Source organism: Schistocerca americana, chromosome 2 (assembly GCF_021461395.2).
Source record: "Schistocerca americana isolate TAMUIC-IGC-003095 chromosome 2, iqSchAmer2.1, whole genome shotgun sequence".
Classification (NCBI taxonomy): domain Eukaryota; kingdom Metazoa; phylum Arthropoda; class Insecta; order Orthoptera; family Acrididae; genus Schistocerca; species Schistocerca americana.
In genome coordinates this window covers 945,508,387-945,529,374 of record NC_060120.1, presented here as the reverse complement: position 1 = coordinate 945,529,374, position 20,988 = coordinate 945,508,387, and the positions used below count along the sequence as shown (strand labels likewise).

The following is a 20,988-nucleotide window of genomic DNA, read 5'->3' as shown; positions in this document are numbered from 1 at the left end:
TACATACAATCAGGGTCTGATCATTACCGATTGTAACTAAATCGACAAAGAAGTAGTCCTTAGTACGTAACATTACTCGTCTGCTTCCACAGAATGTTGGAATCGACGTGACCAAGAGAAAAGTGCTGGTACACCAGGAAGATGCGGCTGTTCACACAACAGTCGCCGTGCTGCGAACGGCACAAGCGCTCTTTCGGACTACTCTAATACCCACCCTGTCCACAGATTTAGACTCGTGTGATGTTTTAGCTGAATTTTAATCACAAACAACTGCTTGAGAGCTGAGAAAAAATCATCTATTGAAGGACGTATCTTCTCTGAGAACAAGAATTGCGAAGAGTCTTTGTAAAGGGCTAAAAAATAATGAAATCTCACATAACTTAATCAACTAAGTGCAGAGTATACTAGACTGAAAATAAATATCTGCTTTTATAAAATAATAATTTAATATTTCTAACCTAACTGGTCATTCCAGCCTCAAACAAACTTACCGACGACAGAGAAATGTATCGTGTGTCGGCCGTTTGCCACACCGGGGAAATAACAGTAGTAGATGCCCGAATCCTCCTTTAGCACTGAACTTATCTTCATATCCAGTGTATCAGACTGATTGTTCATCACTCCGCTGACACGGTCAAACGTGGTGCTTGTGTCCGTCTCGAGTCCATCCCGAGTAAATACCTGTTGACAAGATTGATATAATCACCTGACTTAATGGTGATATGCGATGCAAGTTGTTATTAGTATAGAGAGGCTGTTGTGAGACACTGACATATCGACATTACGTATGTTTACAATGTAATTTTATAGTGAGCAGCACATCGCCAAGCAGTTATCATGTAGGTGGAAAACACATGTCCTATGAAGACTGTGACATTACACACAGAAAGCTCGCGCCTGAGATGTGTATGGCCCGCCGTCTGTCAGTGTGAAACCGCTAGCGCACTTTGATGCGTCGAACTGTCTAGTGACGGTATTGGGGTGTTCATGTGCACGGGAAACCCAGGACAGGAAGATGGCGCCAAGTCTACTGTCTTTCTAATGTGTAGGTGTACCTGATTACAAACATAGTTGCAGAGTGCACTATATGTCACGTTAAAAAGCAGGATGCAATGATCAGTTGAATACCAATTTTATGCAGGTCACATACAAATCACTAAAAACACGTACACAAACTGAAAAAAATACATAAAAGACAAATAATTATGAATTAATAACAATTTAAAAAGTGTCACAACTGCGAACAAAATGTCAACTTAATGAGATCTTCGAGACTCATCTCGACACACAGGCACACACATGCACCCGCACATCCTTGTCAGCATTCAAATATTTCATTAAGAAATGATGATTATTTACAGATCAAGACAAAATTAATCAAAAAGATAAGATAGCTGCAAGTAACAGGAATGTGGTATGTTCAAGCAGACGTTAGTACACACAAATCTATATTTTTGGTTGTTTTTAGTTTTTAATAGTTTTTCCCACGTTCGAAAGAGTGCTGATACCTTAACTGTCTGCTTGATTAATGAAAACCGCACCAAGTGCTACTGAGAACTTTACTGAGTCCACCACCGATTTCGGTCTTTACATGGGGCGAGGTAGCGCAGTGGTTAGCACACTGGAATCGCATTCGGGAGGATGCCTTTCAAACCCATGTCCGGAAATCCTGATTTTTCCCTAAAACGTTTCGCACAAATTCCAGGGTGGTTTCTTAGAAAGGGCAAGGCGATTTTCTTCCACTTCCTTCCCTAACCCGAGCTTCTACTCCGTATCTAACTGCCTCATTGGCGACGGGACGTTAAACATTAATTTCCTCCTCGGCTTTTACGTTAAGCCATTTTCATGTGCTTTTCAAAATCGACATAAATCTGATAGACGAATAAATAATGTATATAATAGAAGACGAAAAAACTTGGCTCACACATGTACAGTGTAAGTATAAATAGATGATACACTTAAGCACCAAAGAAACTGGTATACGCACACGTATTCATATGAAGAGATGTGTAAACAGGCAGAATACGGCGCTGCGGTCGACAACGCCTAAGTAAGACAAAAAGTGTCTGCCGCAGTTGTTACATCGGTTACTGCTGCTACAACGGCAGGTTGTCAAGATTTCAGTGAGTTTGAACGTGGTGTTATAGTCAGCGCACGAGCGAAGTGCGGATTTTCCAGTACGACCATTTCACGAGTGTACTGTGAATATGACGAATCCGGTAAAACATCAAATCTCCGACATCGCTGCAGCCGAAAAAAGATCCTACAAGAATGGGGCCAACAATGATTGAAGAGAATCGTTCAACGTGACAAAGTGCAACCCTTCCGCAAATTGCTGCAGATTTCAATGCTGGGCCATCAACAAATATCAGCGTGCGAACCATTCAACGGAACATCATCGATATGGGCATTCGGGGCCGAAGGCCCATTCGTGTACATTTAATGATTGCACGACACAAAGCTTTACGCCTCACCTGGTCCCGTCAACACCGACATTGCACTGCTGATGAATGGAAAGATATTGCCTGGTAGGACCAGTCTGGTATCAAATGGTATCGAGCGGGTGGACGTGTGCGGGTATGAAGACAACCTCATGAATCCATGGAACCAGCACCCGCGCGGGGTAGCCGCGTGGTCTATGGGCCTTGCCACGGTTCCCGCGGCTCCCCCCGTCGGAGGTTCGAGTCCTCCCTCAGGCACGTGTGTGTGTGTTGTCCTTAGCTTAAGTTAATTTAAGTTAGATTAAGTAGTGCGTAAGCCTAGGGAACGATGATCTCAGCAATTTGATCCCACAGGAACTAACCACCAACAAACATGGGCCCTGCATGTCAGCACGGGGATGTTCAAATTGATGGAATCTCTGTAATGGGGTGGGGCGTGTGCGGTTGGAGTGATATGGGACCCCTGATAGGTCTAGATACGACTCTGACGGGTGACACGTAGGGAAGCATCCTGTCTGATCACCTGCATCGCCGCGCGGAGTGGCCGCGCTGTTTTGAGGCGCCATGTCGCGGGCTGCGGGGCTCCTCCCGCCTGAGGTTCAAGTCCTCCCTCGGGCCTGGATGGGTGTGTTCTTCATAGCATAAGTTAGTTTAAGTAGTGTGTAAGTCTAGGGACAGATGACCTCAGCAGTTTGGTCCCTTAGAAATTCACACACACATTTCACCTGCATCTGTTCATGTCCATTGCACACTCCGACGGACATGGGCAATTCCAACAGGACAATGCGACACCCCGCGATTCCAGAATTGCTACACAGTGGTTCTAGGAAGACTCTTCTGAATTTAGAAACTTCCGCTGGCCAACAAACTCCCCAGATACGAACATTATTGAGCACATCTGGGATGCCACGCAACGTGGTTCTCAGATGACATCCTCCAACCCCTCGTACTCTTACGGATTTATGGACAGCCCTGCAGGATTCATGGTGTCAATTTCCTCCAGCACTACTTCAGACATTAGTCGAGTCCATGCCACGTCGTGTTGCGGCTCATCTGCGTGCTCGTGGTGGCCCTACACGATATTAGGCAGGTGTGCCAGTTTCTTTGGCTCTTCTGTGTAAAAGATTGAGCAGTGCAACAGTAATTCCAAATAATGAAAAAGAACAAGTCATGTGGATTTTAGAAAAAATGATATGCTCAATGACATCGTGAGAAAAGTGGGGACGTAAGGATTACAATCTCCAGATAAAAGGCTGTAACAGATCGTGCAGACACGTCTCGATCCCTGAGTCAACAGATGCGGCCGTTTGCAAGACAACAACCATCTGCACGAACAGTTCGACGACGTTTGCAGCAGCATGGACTATCAGCTCGGAAACCATGGCTGGGGTTATCCTTGACGCTGCATCACAGACAGGAGCGCCTGCGATGGTGTATTCAACGACGAATCTGGGTGCACGAATGGCAAAACGTCATTTTTTCGGATGAATCCAGGCTCTGTTTACAGCATCATGATGGTCGCATCCGTGTTTGGCGACATCGCGGTGAACGCACACTGGAAGCGTGTATTCGTCATCGCTATACTGGCGTATCAGCCGGCGCGATGGTATGGGGTGCCATTGGTTACAAGTCTCGGTCACCTCTTGTTCGCATTGACGGCACTTTGAACAGTGGACGTTACATTTCAGATATGTTACGACCCGTGGCTCTACACTTCATTCGATCCCTGCGAAAACCTACATTTCAGCAGGATAATGCACTACCGCATGTCGCAGGTCCTGTACGGGCCTTTCTGGATACAGAAAATGTACGACTGCTGCCCTGGTCACCACATTCTCCAGCTCTCTCACCAACTGAAAACGTCTGGTCAATGGTGGCCGAGCAACTAACTCGTCACAATACGCCAGTCACTAATCTTGATGAACTGTGGTATCGTGTTGAAGCTGCATGGACAGCTGTACCTGTACACGCCATCCAAGTTCTGTTTGACTCAATGCCCAGGCGTATCAAGGCCGTTATTTCGATCAGAGGTGGTTGTTCCGGGTACTGATTTCTCAGCATCTATACACCAAAATTGCGTGAAAATGCAATCATATGTCAGTTCTACTATAATATATTCGTCCAATGAATACCCGTTTATCATCTGCATTTCACCTTGGTGTAGCAGTTTCAATGGCCAGTAGTGTAAATTCATTCTTAGTAACAATATGCTTAGTCGCTGCTGCTGCATGCTGCTGCGCATTGCTGTAACCCACATGGCAAAGGGCAGTCATCTAAAGAGGTGAGTGCAAAACAGAGACCTTGACACACTACAACATGTCATGTACTCTAATCCAGTAAATTCCGTTCCACAAGTCAGATTCTGTATCACTTGTAATTTCTTGTTTAAAAACGCAGTCAGATAGCTTAGGTATCCATTGTTAGAGGTTCATTTGTTCGTGTAGTTTTCCATATTCAAATACGCAGTCAAATAGCTTACCCAAATATTAGTTTTAAGTTTTCATGTAACAATCTGCTGAGGGCTTAAGTGACAGTGAAACTGACACTCATACAAAACGCACACAGTGTCAATCAGGTTAGATTCCGTTTACTGATATGTCAGGTTCCTTATCGAGTCACTTTTCATTAACGAACGTATGTATATTTGTTGTAGCTACACACATATTAGTTGCATATACGTTACAATCTTCAACTTGCACTTGTTTCTTTATCCCTAATCCCCAAATAATACTACAATCGGTAGATAGATAAGCATATATATGAATGTTGTTAATTTTTTTCCTTCTGAAACAAAACTGAGTTTTAAAATAATTAACATGCTAACTTCACTAAATTAGTACACAGGTTTCATTTTAACCTAACGGTTAACAATATTCCAATTAAACTACAAGGTTTATTGAATTTTAACTTATTATTTGATTAAAATCTTAAAAATATTGAGCTGGAAGTATGTGTGGCTCACACGATAGTCATGTACTGAGAATGCGGCGCATCGGTACTAAAATGTTGCCAATCACTGTTTTAGATGCCACTACTACATTTGACTGTTACGAACTGAATGAAACACTACTGACCGTTTCGAAACTCCGTCAGTTTCTTGAGGGTACAATGCGAATACAGGAAACCATATGGGTTCCTTATTTCTAGACTTTCAAAGAGATTGAAAGTTTACCGTCTAACCTCCTTGCCTAGGGACGCCAGATGAAAGTTGATGTCGTCAAGCCCTGAATGAAAATTGCGCAACGGATAACTGGGGAGGGGAACTTGAGAGCGCTACCTAGAGATCGTGCCCTTTCTGTGCGATACTAGGCAAGGGGCTGGAGGGCTCACACGCTGATGTGTGGGTCCCTGCATTCTATAACTTTTATTTTAAATAAATTCCTTTAATTTGACTTCTTTGTGATTTTTAAGGTATATTAAAGATTGATGACAGTTGATTAACTATTTATTTTAAACATTATCACTCGACTTTACAGCGATTGCAGCAATTGTTCCAGTTTACAGATATTACAATTTTACAACTTATAGCTCGGGTATATAATATACTAATCTGCACGCACATTTCTACGGGTAAGACGGAATTGCGTTGGCCAAATGTATACCACCAAAGTCTCCCAATATTTTACATAGGACATTCACTATGTGAGGGGGATAACGGGCAAACTGGGGACCATATACTTTAACACAGGGGGTCAAATTTCCGGAATTAAACGAGCGCATTCATTTCCTTACACAATCCGAAACTGGAAATAAAAGAATTAGTACAAATATTCAAATACCTCTCTTCCATTCGTGAACATTGAGACAGACGGACTGAGGGCACGTCTGCTCACTTACTCGTCTTCTGTAACCCTCCTTGAATATGGCGGGCACCCGGAGGTCTTCCTGGGCCCCGGTGGAGGGGGTGGTCGAACCACTTGGCCGTGACCAACATCTCCACCCCAAATCTTATGACACTGGAAAGTCTTTGATTTTTACCTGCCTGTGCTGTCTCTCTGATCCCCTACCCAGGAGTAAGGTTGGCACTACTATACTACAGAACTACTTCCCAACAAAGATTTGGCCCCGCTTTACGGAAATGTGTGAGGAGGTTAGGAAAGATCATCTGCAGATTCACATTCACGTGCAAGAAATGCATAATACACAACACATATAAATAGGTATTATGAAGCCTGATACGTTTCTTTCCACCCGTCCACATGGGTTCTCTTGCACCCGCGGCCGGCCGCGCCGTGTAATAAAATTGGCTGCGGAGCCGCCTCTGTTTCTATTTCCCGGTGCGAGCGAGCAGCGGATCCTGCTGCTTATACAGCGGAAACTACTGTACCGTTTCAAGATGTCTATTCAACATTGTCGCAGTGCACATCTTCCTTTGTTTGATACTAGATTATGGACTTCTTGACAGATTACATTAGCCTGCGTGGAGAACCATCAACTTACAAAGAAATAAAATATTATGCGCTCATGGCAATTAACGGCATGCTACGTGGTGCCAAGTAGCTAGTTGCAGTCGCCTAATATTCACAGAAGATACATTTATCGATTGCAAAACTGCCCAAATATATATATTTTTTTTTTTGTAGCTACTTAGTATGCGATAAAACTCGCCACTGTCTAACAGAGCTCCGTCGCACATTTAACGAAAATCAACATACAAGTGAAAAACAAACGCTGAACGATGCAAGAATCAGTGTAAGGAGAACAGTGGGAGAAGCATTCAATGAAAGTAAAGTTTTGCGAACCCACCTCAGTAAAAGTTTTTGTCTTAATATCGCTAAGCATGTCGAAATCATCTACCCAGTCACTCAGTGACAGTGTGGTCAAAACGGTTTCACTGTGGAGAATCATAATACGATTCCCCGTTTCAGTCATCATACAAATGCCCAAATTGCACATGCTGAGATAAGTGATCGCGGAACAGAAAAGCGGTTACAATCGCTTAAAAGTGGAAAGCCATGTGGACTAGATGAGATCTCTCTAATATTCTACAGTGATTACGTGAAAGAACTTGCTCCGTTTCTAGCAGCATTATCGTAGATGCACGTAACTGAAAGCCTATATCACTCACCTATTATGACGTTTTTAGAGAACTAAAATCTCCTCTGCATAAGTCATCTAGGATTTCGAAAAAAGAGATCTTGTGAAACTCAGCTCGCTCTGTTCCCCCAGCGCTGTAGACATGGGCGCTAGGTTGACTCTATGTTCCTTGACTTCAAGAAGCCATTTCGCACAGTTTCTCATCGAGGTTTAGAGGGAAAAAATACGAGCACACAAATATCTGACAAGATTTGCGACTGGATACAAGACTACCTTGTACACAGAACTCAACACGTCGATCTTAACTGGAAAAAAAATCAACAAATCTTAGGGTGATTTAGGGTGCATCCCAGAGAAGAGAGAAGAGAACCGTTACTTTTTGCCGGCTGCTATGGTCGAGCGGTTCTAGGCCCTTCAGTCCGGTACCGCGCTGCTGCTACGGTGGCAGGTTCGAATCCTGCCTCGGGCATGGATGTGTGTGATGTCCTTAGGTTAGTTAGGTTTAAGTAGTTCTAAGTCTAGGGGCCTGATGACATCAGATGTTAAGTCCCATAGTGCTTAGAGCCATTTGAACCGTTAGTTTTTACAATATATATTAGGTTGGTGCATAACTTCGTAGCGTTTTTGTTTTGTATGTTGTTATTGCTTTCTATGCGTTTATTTATAGATTGTCATTTTTATTTTTAGTTCATTGTTGCTATTTGAGTTCACATATTGCCATTTTGTCTTTTGGAGATAGTGAATGGAGCTGTGGACGCTAGAGAATGGAGGCAGCCACAAACATCTACGCCGTGTATGGGGATAATGCCATTAGACAGAGCAAGTAAAAGTTTCCTTGTTTGAAGAAGGATGGTTTTGACATTAGTGGCTCTCCACGTTCAAGAAGACCATCGAGTTTGATGAAGATGACTTAAAAGCATTAATCCACAATGATCCACGTCAGGGTACTCGAGAACTAGCAAATGTGATGAACTGTGATCATTTCACCACCGTGCAACATTTGCATGCAGTGGGGAAAGATTAAAAATCGGGTGTGTGGGTACCGCATGCACCAAACCAAAATCACAGAAATCAGTGGGTGGCCATTTCTGCATCTCTGTTTGCTAGTCATCTATTGGCACGTGAACAACAACGACCATTCCTATCCTGTATCGTTACAGGTTACGAAAAATGGTGTCTTTATGCTAACATAAGGAAAATAAAGACGGTTGAGCCCAAACAAAGCAACAACTCCCCATATAAATTACCTGCATGCATCCATAAGGATAATGTTATGCACCTGGTGGAACAGCGACGGTGTGGTGTAGGCCTACTACGAATTGCTTCCCACTGCTGACATTTATTGTCAACAACCAAGTCGTCTTGCAGACGCAATCCATGAAAACGACCAGCAAGACTGCTTGAAGTGTGGGACTCGACGACAACGCCCGCCCGCATGCTGCGAGACTGACAAAAAACATTATACAGGAGTCGGACTGGGAAGTCTTTTCGCACCCACCTTATTCACCTGATATTGCACCATCAGATTTTCACCTTCTCCACTCTCTCTATCGAACAACGTTCAAGGATGAAAATGCGCTACGAACATAGCTCGATGAGTTCTTCGCCTCAAAATAACATGATATCTACAGTCGCGGAATCGAGAAATTACCGCAGCATTGGCAGACTGTTATAAATAGTGAAGGAGAACATATTATTGACGACTAAAGTCTGTGTTAGCTGTACCTATTGTGAAACCTCCTGGTCCTGGCGGTGGTTCGAGTCCTCCCTCGGGCATGGGTGTGTGTGTTTATCCTTAGGATAATTTAGGTTAAGTAGTGTGGGACTGATGACCTAAGCACTTAAGTCCCATAAGATTTCACAAACATTTGAACATTTTTTTTGAAACTTCCTGACAGATTAAAACTGTGTTCCGGACCGAGACTTGAATTCGGGACCTTTGCCTTTCCGCGGGCAAGTGCTCTACCATCTGAGCTACCCAAGCACGACTCACGCCCCTTCCTCACAGTTTTACTTCTGCCAGTTATCTCGTCTCCTACCTTCCAAACTTCACAGAAGCTCTCCTGCGAACCTCCTGCGAAGCTGTGAGGACGGAGCGTGAGTCGTGCTTGGGTAGCTCAGATGGTAGAGCACTTGCCCGCGAAAGGCAAAGGTCCCGAGTTCGAGTCTCGGTAAGGCACACAGTTTTAATCCGCCAGGCAGTTTCATATCAGCGCACACTCCGCTTGCAGAGTGAAAATCTCATTCTGTACCTGTTGTGTTTAGCAAAGTTATCGGAAAACGCTACAAATGGCTCTGAGCACTAACTTCTGAGGTCATCAGTCCCCTAGAACTTAGAACTACTTAAACCTAACTAACCTAAGGACGTCACAACGTCCATGCCCGAGGCAGGATTCGAACCTGCGACCGTAACGCTCGCGCGGTTCCAGACAGAAGCGCCTAGAGCCTCTCAGCCACTCCGGCCAGCGAAAAACGCTACAAACTTACACACCAACCTAATATAAACGATCTAGTAGGTCACTCGGAAGGTCCCAAAAACTGTTCGCAGATGATGCGTTTGTCATTAAGAAGGTACCAACTTCAGAAAATCTTAGCGAACTGCAAGAAGTCTGTAGAGAATTGATGACTGGTGCAGTGACTGGCAGTTGACCATGAACGTACATAAATGTAGCAAAATGCTCATACATACAAGAAGAAATACACTACTGCGCAATTGCACTACTGCTGGAAAACTTATCAATACACTGACTGCTGTAAAATTGCTAGGGGTAACCACATAGTGCGACTTGAACTGAAATGACCACATGAATCAAAACTAGGAAAGGCGGATGCTAGATTGAGATTTATAGGAAGAACCATCCGGTCTCCGTAGCGTAGCACTAGCGTTACTGCCTACCACGCAGAGGGGCCCGGGTTCGATTCCCGGCAGGGGACTGGGTGTTGTGTGCCCTTCATCATCATTGACTCGCAAGTCGCCGATGTGGCGTCACCTAAACAGGGCTTGCAATACGGCGGCCGAACTCCCCCGAATGGGGCCTCCCGGCCAACATTGCCATACGATCATTTCATTTCATAGGAAGAATCTTAGGGAAACCGCGAAGCAAGTTGCTTATAAAACAGTTTGTACAGGGGATCTCAAGTTGATTCCGTATTTCTATATTTCCGGAAAGCTTTTGACACCGTTCCTCACAAACGACTTCTAATCAAGCTGCGGGTCTATGGGGTATCGTCTCAGTTGTGCGACTGGATTCGTGATTTCCTGTCAGGAAGGTGACAGTTCGTAGTAATAGACGGCAAATCATCGAGTAAAACTGAAGTGATATCAGGTGTTCCCCAGGGAAGCGTCGTGGGACCTCTGCTGTTCCTGATCTATATAAATGACCTGGGTGACAATCTGAGCAGTTCTCTTAGGTTGTTCGCAGATGATGCTGTAATTTACCGTCTAGTAAGGTCATCCGAAGACCAGTATCAGTTGCAAAGCGATTTAGAAAAGATTGCTGTATGGTGTGGCAGGTGGCAGTTGACGCTAAATAACGATAAGTGTGTGGTGATCCACATGAGTTCCAAAAGAAATCCGTTGGAATTCGATTACTCGATAAATAGTACAATTCTAAAGGCTGTCAATTCAACTAAGTACCTGGGTGTTAAAATTACGAACAACTTCAGTTGGAAAGACCACATAGATAATATTGTGGGGAAGGCGAGCCAAAGGTTGCATTTCATTGGCAGGACACTTAGAAGATGCAACAAGTTCACTAAAGAGACAGCTTACACTACACTCGTTCGTCCTCTGTTAGAATATTGCTGCGCGGTGTGGGATCCTTACCAGGTGTGATTGACGGAGGACATCAAAAGGGGGCAAAAAAGGGCAGCTCGTTTTGTATTATCACGTAATAGGGGAGAGAGTGTGGCAGATATGATACGCGAGTTGGGATGGAAGTCATTAAAGCAAAGACGTTTTTCGTCGCGGCGAGATATATTTACGAAATTTCAGTCACCAATTTTCTCTTCCAAATGCGAAAATATTTTGTTGAGCCCAACTTACATAAGTAGGAATGATCATCAAAATAAAATAAGAGAAATCAGAGCTCGAACAGAAAGGTTTAGGTGTTCGTTTTTCCCGCGCGCTGTTCGGGAGTGGAATGGTAGAGAGATAGTATGATTGTAGTTCGATGAACCCTCTGCCAAGCACTTAAATGTGAATTGCAGAGTAATCATGTAGATGTAGAACTCATTCTCCAGTATTGCTTATCAGCCTCGGACCCTTACTGGGATGGATTAACACAAGAGACGGGCAATATCGATCGAAGATCGGCACTTTTTTTATGTGGTCGTCTAATCGCCGCGGGAGTGTTACAGGCACGCTTAAGAAACTCCATTAGCAGTCACTACTGGAGGGGGTTTGTGTGGCATGGAGAAGTTTACTGTCAGAATCGCGAAGAGTAGGACTACATTACGGCGGGACCAAAACGTTTCCTTTCAAAGGCCGAACAGTACAGAATTGGCATCCTAATCCAAAAAAAAATCGCAGTGAGGATTGAGGCAATCATCACATCGACGCATTAGGCTGAAACACCATGACCTGCCGCGCGAAGAAGTCCGTAACTGCCTGCTGCACACATCGTACAACAGGAATCGTCGGCCCTTCACGACCTTTCTTAAGGGAGTGAAGGCTTGAGGTAATCGGATGGGGAGAGATCAGGGCTATAGGGCGGGAGCTCGAGTAACTCCCACAAGAGTTGGCGTAACTTCAGCATTACGGCATTTGCGATGTGGGGATGTGCGTCGTCATGAAGTGTCAGCATCTCTTGACGCACCATTCCACAACGGCGGTTTTCGATAGACATGCTGTAACATAAACTTTCTTTATTCTGCGGTGGATGTCTACCGGTCTTTGTCTTGCGGCAGCCAAGGAAGAATAACATCACGTTGGTCCTGTTTGGGCGTATTTGGTAATAATGTCGCCAAAGTTCACGTTTGCGCATTTACTGCACGCACGTCGGTGCTTACACACATGCATCTGAGTCGCGCTACTTTTCAGGTGCGCTGCAGCAACGCTATCAAACGGAAACTTCTTGATCGCTCCTTATATTACTTATTCCCACATACGTCTTGCGAAATTACAATCTATATCTACATGTACATCGATATTCTGCAAATCACATTCAAGTGCCTGGCAGAGGGATCATCAAACTGAGCCGTCCCCTTAGAAAAATTAGTGAATTACTGTGCTGATAAACCTCTTACGTTACTTGATTTTCAAACAGCTGAGCAAAACTGAACGTACTCAGACATTTCTCTCTTTACGTATTCTGATCATCACTAAACTGACATAGGCCTACAATATTTTTAGCGCAACGCAATCTGACTTTCAATAATCCCTACAAAAGAATGGCCCTGACTAACAATAGCCGGCCGTGGTGGACGAGCGGCTCTAGGCGCTACAGTCTGGACCCGCGCGACCGCTACGGTCGCAGGTTCGAATCCTGCCTTGGGCGTGGATGTGTGTGATGTCCTTAGGTTAGTTAGGTTTAAGTAGTTCTAAGTTCTAGGGGACTGATGACCTTAGAAGTTAAGTCCCATAGTGCTCAGAGCCATTTGAACCATTTTTGAACTAACAATAACCTATACCTTTCATGAATCACTTACCTCACAAAAATCTTCGTTACTCGAACTACTGCAATACAGCGGGCGCCACTACAGCCAGCTAAGTAAAAGATTCTAACTACTGAAGGCACTAACTACTGATAGGCATAGTTAGCAAATGAAAGATTTTGATAAGGAACAAACAATGTATTTACCTTAATAATGTTCAAAAGCCATCATATATATGTATCAGTTCATGATATCCAATAATACAAATTTACTCTTTCTGACGGACACACGTCCAGATCGTCCGTACTCAAAATTCTGCCATCCCTCTCCTCACATCCACCACTGTAGGCGGCTCACCTCCAACTGCGCAACGCTTAACGCTGTTCACATCCAACTGCCCAACACTACAATAGAGAATATTTCAACAATGCCAACCAGCCACAGATTGCACACAGCACAGCCAGTGATTTTCATACAGAGCGCTACATGGCGTTACCAATATAAAAACCTGAACAGGCTACTTACAAAACCACCTTCACAATTCTCTATTATTTCAATCTCGTATAGCGCGCGGAGAGAACGAGTACCTATATCTTTCCGTACGAGCTCTGATTTCCCTTATTTTATCGTGGTGATTGTTTCTCCCTATGTAGGTCGGTGACAACAAAATATTTTCGCATTCGGAGCAGAAAGTTGGTGATTGAAATTTCGTGAGAAGATTCCGCCGCAACGAAAAACGGCTTTCTTTTAATGATGTCCAGCCCAAATCCTCTATCATTTCTGTGACACACTCATATTTCGCGATAATATAAAACGTGTTGCCCTTCTTTGAACTTTTTCGATGTACTCCGTCAGTCCCATCTGGTAAGGATCCCACACTGCGCAGCAGTATTCTGAAAGAGGAAAGTGTTCTGCCAGTAAAACGTAGTATTTGGTTAGCCTTCCCAACAACATTTTCTGTGTGTTCCTTCCAAGTTAAGTTTTTCGTAATTGTAATACCTATATATTTAGTTGAATTAATGGCCTTTAGATTTGACTGATTTATCATGTAACCGAAGTTCAACGGATTTCTTTTAGCACTCATGCCTCTGACCTCACACTTCTCGTTACTTAGAGTCATCTGCCCATTTTCGAACCATTCAGATATATTTTCTAAACCGGTTTGCAATTTGTTTTGATCTTCTGATGACTTTATTAGTCGATAAACGACTGCGTCATCTGCGAACAACCTAAGATGGCTGCTCAGATTGTTGCCCCCAAATCGTTTATATAGATAAGGAACTGCAAAGGGCCTATAACACTACCTTGAGTAACACCAGAAATCACTTCTGTTTTACTCGATGACTTTCCGTCAATTACTACGAACTGTGACCTTTCTGGCAGGAAATCCAGTCCCATAACTGAGACGATATTCCATAAGCATGCAATTTCACTACAAGCCTCTTGTGTGGTACAGTGTCAAAAGCCTTCCGGAAATCCAGAAATAGGGAATCGATCTGAAATCCCTTGTCAATAGCACTCAACACTTCGTGTGAATAAAGAACTAGTTGTGTTTCACAGGAACGATATTTTCTATACCCATGTTGACTGTGTGTCAATAGACGGTTTCCTTCGAGGTCATTCATAATGTTTGAATACAATATATGTTCTAAAATCCTGCTGCATATCGACGTTAACGATATGGGCCTGTAACTTAGTGGATTACCCCTACTACCTTTCTTGAATATTGGTGTGACGGATCTCTCGTCGAGCGAACGGTTGTATATGATTGTTAAGTATGGAGCTAATGCATCAGCGTTCTCCGAAATGAAGCTAATTGGTATACAGTCTGGACCAGAAGACTTGTCTTTGTTAAGTGATTCAAGTTGCTTCACTACTCCGAGTGTGTGTGACCACAAAGTGAAAATTCGAGAAATTAGAACAAGGTTTACCATCGAACATTCTTTCCAAGCGCCATTCGTGAATGGAATAGGGAAGAGAGGATCAGTAAGTGGTACCGTAAGTATTCTCCACCACACACCGTCAGTGGAGTACAGACGTTGTTGAACGCGTAGATGTAATGAAGTCAACTATAGGAATGTATCAGCGTTTAGCTACGCATTTCTCATTCATTGGGTTTCCTAAGGACCATGAGACGTATGAAACATCACACCACAAAACCGTTTCGGTAGCGTATTTACCCGTGAAAGGTGGAGGTTCCATGTTTGAGTATTGGTCCGGTACATAACGTAGCCAACTAGAAAGTACCAAATCGCCGAACTGCTGTATAGATTGACAATTAACTCTGGATGGCTGTTCAGTAACAATTCTCTTCAAACCTACAGGTATTTAATAAAGATTAACGTTTCTTTTACGGAACAAGAAATAGCTAGTAAATAGTAGAGAACATGGCCTGTTACATAACTGTACAGCAGCACGAAACTTTGTTTGCTCTAGTTCGAGCCAAACAAGTTCATAATTGTGCAACACAGGAAATTCAGGATCTAAATCGTGTAACCTAAGAAATGAGCGTCCACAGCTGACGCGTAAGAGAAAACTGACGCAAATTTTATAATAAATTGTTAAAAGCAATAAAACTGTTTCCATATGCAGAAGAAACCATTTTCACAATTGTTGGTACATCAGAGTCACAAACATAAGTCTCTCAGCCGTGCTACGATAAATAGTCGCGTGACGACTTTAAATTTGATCTTTGTCCGAGAATGCGGAAGTCTGTGTAGGCTGTCAGGACGTGTAGTGGACCTCAGTGTGTGGCTAGCAGGGCTTCGAGGCGGGGCAGGGCTTGCGATGGTGAAATTGCTGCGTCTACTTGTGAGGCGCCGATGGTGGCGTGTAGTGGGTAAGATACTGATGTGAGACATGCGGGACACGTTCTTGTGTATGCGAGAAGATGTTCGCAGTTTTCGTCCTGTCAACTGTGAGTCTTCCATGAATCGGTGAGCGCCATGGCCACGACCGCTCGTGTCTACGCCGGCATTTGTCTGTCCAGACATCGCCCTAGACTTTTGTAGCGTATCGACTGTATACAGTAAAAAAAATACGTCAGAGCAGACGTGAGTCGCAACAGAGCAAGCCGCAGGAGCAAAGCAAAACACGGCCGACTGGCGTTGCGGAGTGGAGCCAGTCGGGTGCGATAAAACAACAGCCGATGCTGCATTACGTTAGCAGTAGGATGGAAGCCTCTCCTCACTTGCCGCCATGGGAGTGTTTGGAGTAATTGCCTTAAACCCAAAACGAACATAGTCTGGCTGCTACAGGCGCAGGTTCGAATCCTGCCTTGGGCATGGATGTGTGTGATGTCCTTACGTTAGTTAGATTTAAGTAGTTCTAAGTCTAGGGGACTGATGACCTCAGATGTTAAGTCCCATAGTGCTTAGAGCTATTTGAACCGTTTGAACATAGTCTGGATCCTATAAGTACTAAGCCAGTCATGTACTAAAGGATTCTCATCTCAGTATCACAGCCTACGCCACGGGCCTATGACACCGGGAGCGACATCCTGGAATGCAATTCGTGGTCCACTGTTCAACCACGGGACGGGGCAGCCTACCCGCTCAGTGGAAAAAGTTCACGGCTATCGCCAGCTGCGCCCCCGCGCTGTCATCACGGTCGCAGCTGGAAACGTCGCTCAAAGTCTCATCCGAGTTACGCCATTGTGAAATCAGCAAAGCTGGACATCTATTGTTTCGCATGAGAGGCAAATGGATGCCTTCCCAAGCTGCTCCAGACATTCTACGGCTGAGCGCTCCATCTTCAGGCCACAAGTGGCCTATCGGGACCATCCGACCGCCGTGTCATCCTCAGCTGAGGATGAAGATAGGAGGCGAGTGTGGCCAGCACACCGCTCTCCCGGTCGTTATGATGGTTTTCTTTGACCGAGGCAGATACTATTCGGTCGAGTAGCTCCTCAACTGGCATCACGAGGCTGAGTGCATCCCGAAAAATGGCAACAGTGCATGGCGGCCCGGATGGTCACCCATCCAAGTGCTGGCCACACCCGGCAGCGCTTAACTTTGGTGATCTGACGGCAACCGGTGTATCCACGGTGGCAAGGCCGTTGCCTCTATGTCTGAGGGATGGAATAAAAATTAATTAATCGTATCTACAGTCGGCCTGATGTCTCATTTCACTCTCCATGGATAACAATCCAAGGGTCATTCAACATTAATGTAACGTATCGACCGCATTCGGTTAAAATATACGCCAGTCGGCTAGATTTGCTTTGCAACACATTACACTCTCGTCCACCTGCGGCTCTGGCACAGTTTTTGACCAAATATGGTCGGCACAGCACAATATTGTGAATACATTTTTAAGTATTTCTTGGTGATTTTTATGCTGCTTAACATTCCCAAATTGTTTACAGAACCTCTCATGTTGGTGTGTAAGTCAATACGCCTTGGGCTTTTAAGACGTTTTTAAATTAAAAGGTGTTAATGCTTATATATTGTACTGAAGTGTGTTTCTTCCCAAGTGACATATTTTACGTGAAGAGGTATTTTCTAAATCTGGCTTTTATTATGACACTGCGGTATTGTAAGGCACCACCTTAGTCCTTGTGAGTTTGCACACGGAGAGATTAAGCTGTTTTTGGGTGTATTGTTTACTGTATAGCTCTTGGGCGGGGTTTCCTTACGTTGGGTTTTGTAGCCTCTGCACTGTCTGCTGCTTTTGTGACTGATATCTAACACTGTTTTAATATAGTCATCTTTGTTTTTAAATTATTTACTGTATGTTATAGAAAGCAGAGGTCTCAGTACACCCCAGGTTGTGTGTGTTGTAAGGTATCCCTATATTTTCTTGTGGTGACATCAGAGTGGCTCTGGTGTGTAATAATTCTGATTTCGTCAGGCAGCATCTTAGTCCTTGTATGTTCACGTACAGCGAGCGTAAGCTACTGTTTTGAGTGTATTATTTAATGTTCACTACTGGCCATTAAAATTGCTACACCAAGAAGAAATGCAAATGATAAGCGGGTATTCATTGGACAAATACATTGTATTAGAACTGACATGTCATTACATTTTCACGCAATTTTGGTGCATAGATCCTGAGAAATCAGTACCCAGAACAACCACCTCTGGCCGTAATAACGGCCTTGATATGCCTGGGCATTGAGTCAAACAGAGATTCGATGGCGTGTACAGGTACAGCTGCTCATGCAGCTTCAACACGATACCACAGTTCATCAAGATTAGTGACTGGCGTATTGTGACGAGCCGGTTGCTCGGCCACCATTGACCAGATGTTTTCAATTGGTGAGAGATCTGGAGAATGTACTGGCCACGGCAGCAGTCGAACATTTTCTGTATCCAGAAAGGCCCGTACAGGACCTGCAACATGCGGTCGTGCATTATCCTGCTGAAATGTACGGTTTGGCAGGGATCGAATGAAGGGTAGAGCCACGGCTCGTAACACATCTGAAATGTAACGTCCACTATTCAAAGTGTCGTCAGTGCGAACAAGAGGTGACCGAGACGTGTAACCAATGGCACCCCATACCATCACGCCGGGAGATACGCCAGTATGGCGATGACGAATACACGCTTCCAATGTGCGTTCACCGCGATGTCGCCAGAAACGGATGCGACCTTCATGATGCTGTAAACAGAACCTCGATTCATCAGAAAAAATGACGTTCTTCCATTTGCGCAGCCAGGTTCGTCGTTCAGTACACCATCGCAGGCGCTCCTGTCTGTGATGCAGCGTCAAGGGTAACCGTAGCCATGGTCTCCGAGCTGATAGTCCATGCTGCTGCAAACGTCATCGAACTGTTCGTGCAGATGGTTGTTGTCTTGCAAACGTCCCTGTCTGTTGACTCAGGGAACGAGACGTGGCTGCACGATCCGTTACAGCCATGCGGATAAGATGCCTGTCATCTCGACTGCTAGTGATACGAGGTCGTTGGGATCCAGCACGGCGTTCCATATTACACTCCTGAAACCACCGATTCCATATTCTGCTAACAGTCATTGGATCTCGAACAACGCGAGCAGCAATGTCGTGATACGATAAACCTCAATCGCGATAGGCTACAATCCGACCTTTATCAAAGTCGTAAATGTGATGGTACGCATTTCTCCTCCTTACACGAGGCATCACTACAACGTTTCACCAGGCAACGCCGGTCAACTGCTGTTTGTGTATAAGAAATCGGTTGGAAACTTTCCTCATGTCAGCACGTTGTAGGTGTCGCCATCGGCGCCAACCTTGTGTGTATGCTCTGAAAAGCTAATCATTTGCATATCACAGTATCTCCTCCCTGTCGGTTACATTTCGCGTCTGTAGCACGTGATCCTCGTGGTGTAGCAATTTTAATGGCCTGTAGTGTATTCCGCTTGGGTGGTGTTTGCTTAAGTTAGGTTTCATAGATTCCTTTTGAGGCTGATATTTTACCTCATCTGTTTTAACATAGTGGTGTCTGTGTTTAAAGTTATTTACAGTATGTTATACGAGGGCTGTTCAGAAAGTAAGTTCCGATCGGTCGCGAAGTGCAAACCATTGTGAAAATCCGATGGTGTTTTGCACAAATGAGTTGGGTGGTGTCTCCAGTATGCCCATCGCTGTTTCAAGTTCTGAGTGAACAGAAAGAAAAATAGTGTCTCCCGCCAAGTATGAGGATCTGATCAGAGATTTTGGCTGATATCGTGCAGCCCACATAACGCAACTGTCAAGCGTTTCGTTTGTCATGAGAATTCTCGGCCGCACTCTACAGGGGCGATGAAGATGCTCCTGCAGCGTTTTCGATGGGAACTGTTTGATCACCTACAACATAGCCCATAATTGGCCCGTCCTGACTTTCATCTCTATTCACATGAACTGCTAGCTATGGAGGTAACATTTTGGCACAGACAACGAGCTGTAGACCTGCGTAGTGAATTGGCGGAAAGAACAGGCGGCTGCCTTCTGTGACGAGGGTATTGGAAAGTTGGTAAAATGCTATGACAAATGCCTTAAGTCGGAGTGGCGACTATCTACAGAAGTAGCTGTAAGGTATAGCTAACCATTGGAAATAAAACAGCTTTGATTTTCACAGTAGTTTCCATTTCACGACCGATCGGAACTTACTTTCCGAACAGCACTAGTAGAAGGCGGAGAGTCCAGTATTCGCCAGGCTGCCCATGTTGTAAGGCATCCCAATATATATATATATATATATATATATATATATATATATATATATATATATATATAGGGTGAGTCACCTAACATTACCGCTGGATATATTTCGTAAACCACATCAAATACTGACGAATCGATTCCACAGACCGAACGTGAGGAGAGGGGCTAGTGTAATTGGTTAATACAAACCATACAAAACTGCACGGAAGTATGTTTTTTAACACAAACCTACGTTTTTTTAAATAGAACCCTGTTAGTTTTGTTAGCACATCTGAACATATAAACAAATACGTAATCAGTGCCGTTTGTTACATTGTAAAATGTTAATTACATCCGGAGATATTGTAACCTAAAGTTGACGCTTGAGTACCACTCCTCCGCTGTTCGATCTTGTGTATCGGAGAGTACCGAATTACGTAGGGATCCAAAAGGAAAGGTGATGGACCTTAGGTACAGAAGAGACTGGAACAGCACATTACGTCCACATGCTAACACCTTTTTATTGGTCTTTTTCACTGATGCACATGTACATTACCATGAGGGGTGAGGTACACGTACACACGTGGTTTCCGTTTTCAATTACGGAGTGGAATAGAGTGTGTCCCGACATGTCAGGCCAATAGATGTTTAATGTGGTGGCCATCATTTGCTGCACACAATTGCAATCTCTGGCGTAATGAATGTCGTACACGCCGCAGTACATCTGGTGTAATGTCGCCGCAGGCTGCCACAATACATTGTTTCATATTCTCTGGAGTTGTAGGCACATCACGGTACACATTCTCCTTTAACG

General features: G+C 44.3%; 1 protein-coding gene across 1 annotated transcript in view; it reads right to left on the bottom strand.

The window, feature by feature from the left end:
• LOC124596088 overlaps nt 1–20,988 on the bottom strand; it is a 147,553-nt gene that overhangs the window by 44,819 nt on the left and 81,746 nt on the right. The window contains exon 5 of the mRNA XM_047135082.1: nt 492–681. Within this exon, the coding sequence (XP_046991038.1) occupies nt 492–681 (190 nt within the window). The remainder of the gene's footprint in view (nt 1–491; nt 682–20,988) is intronic.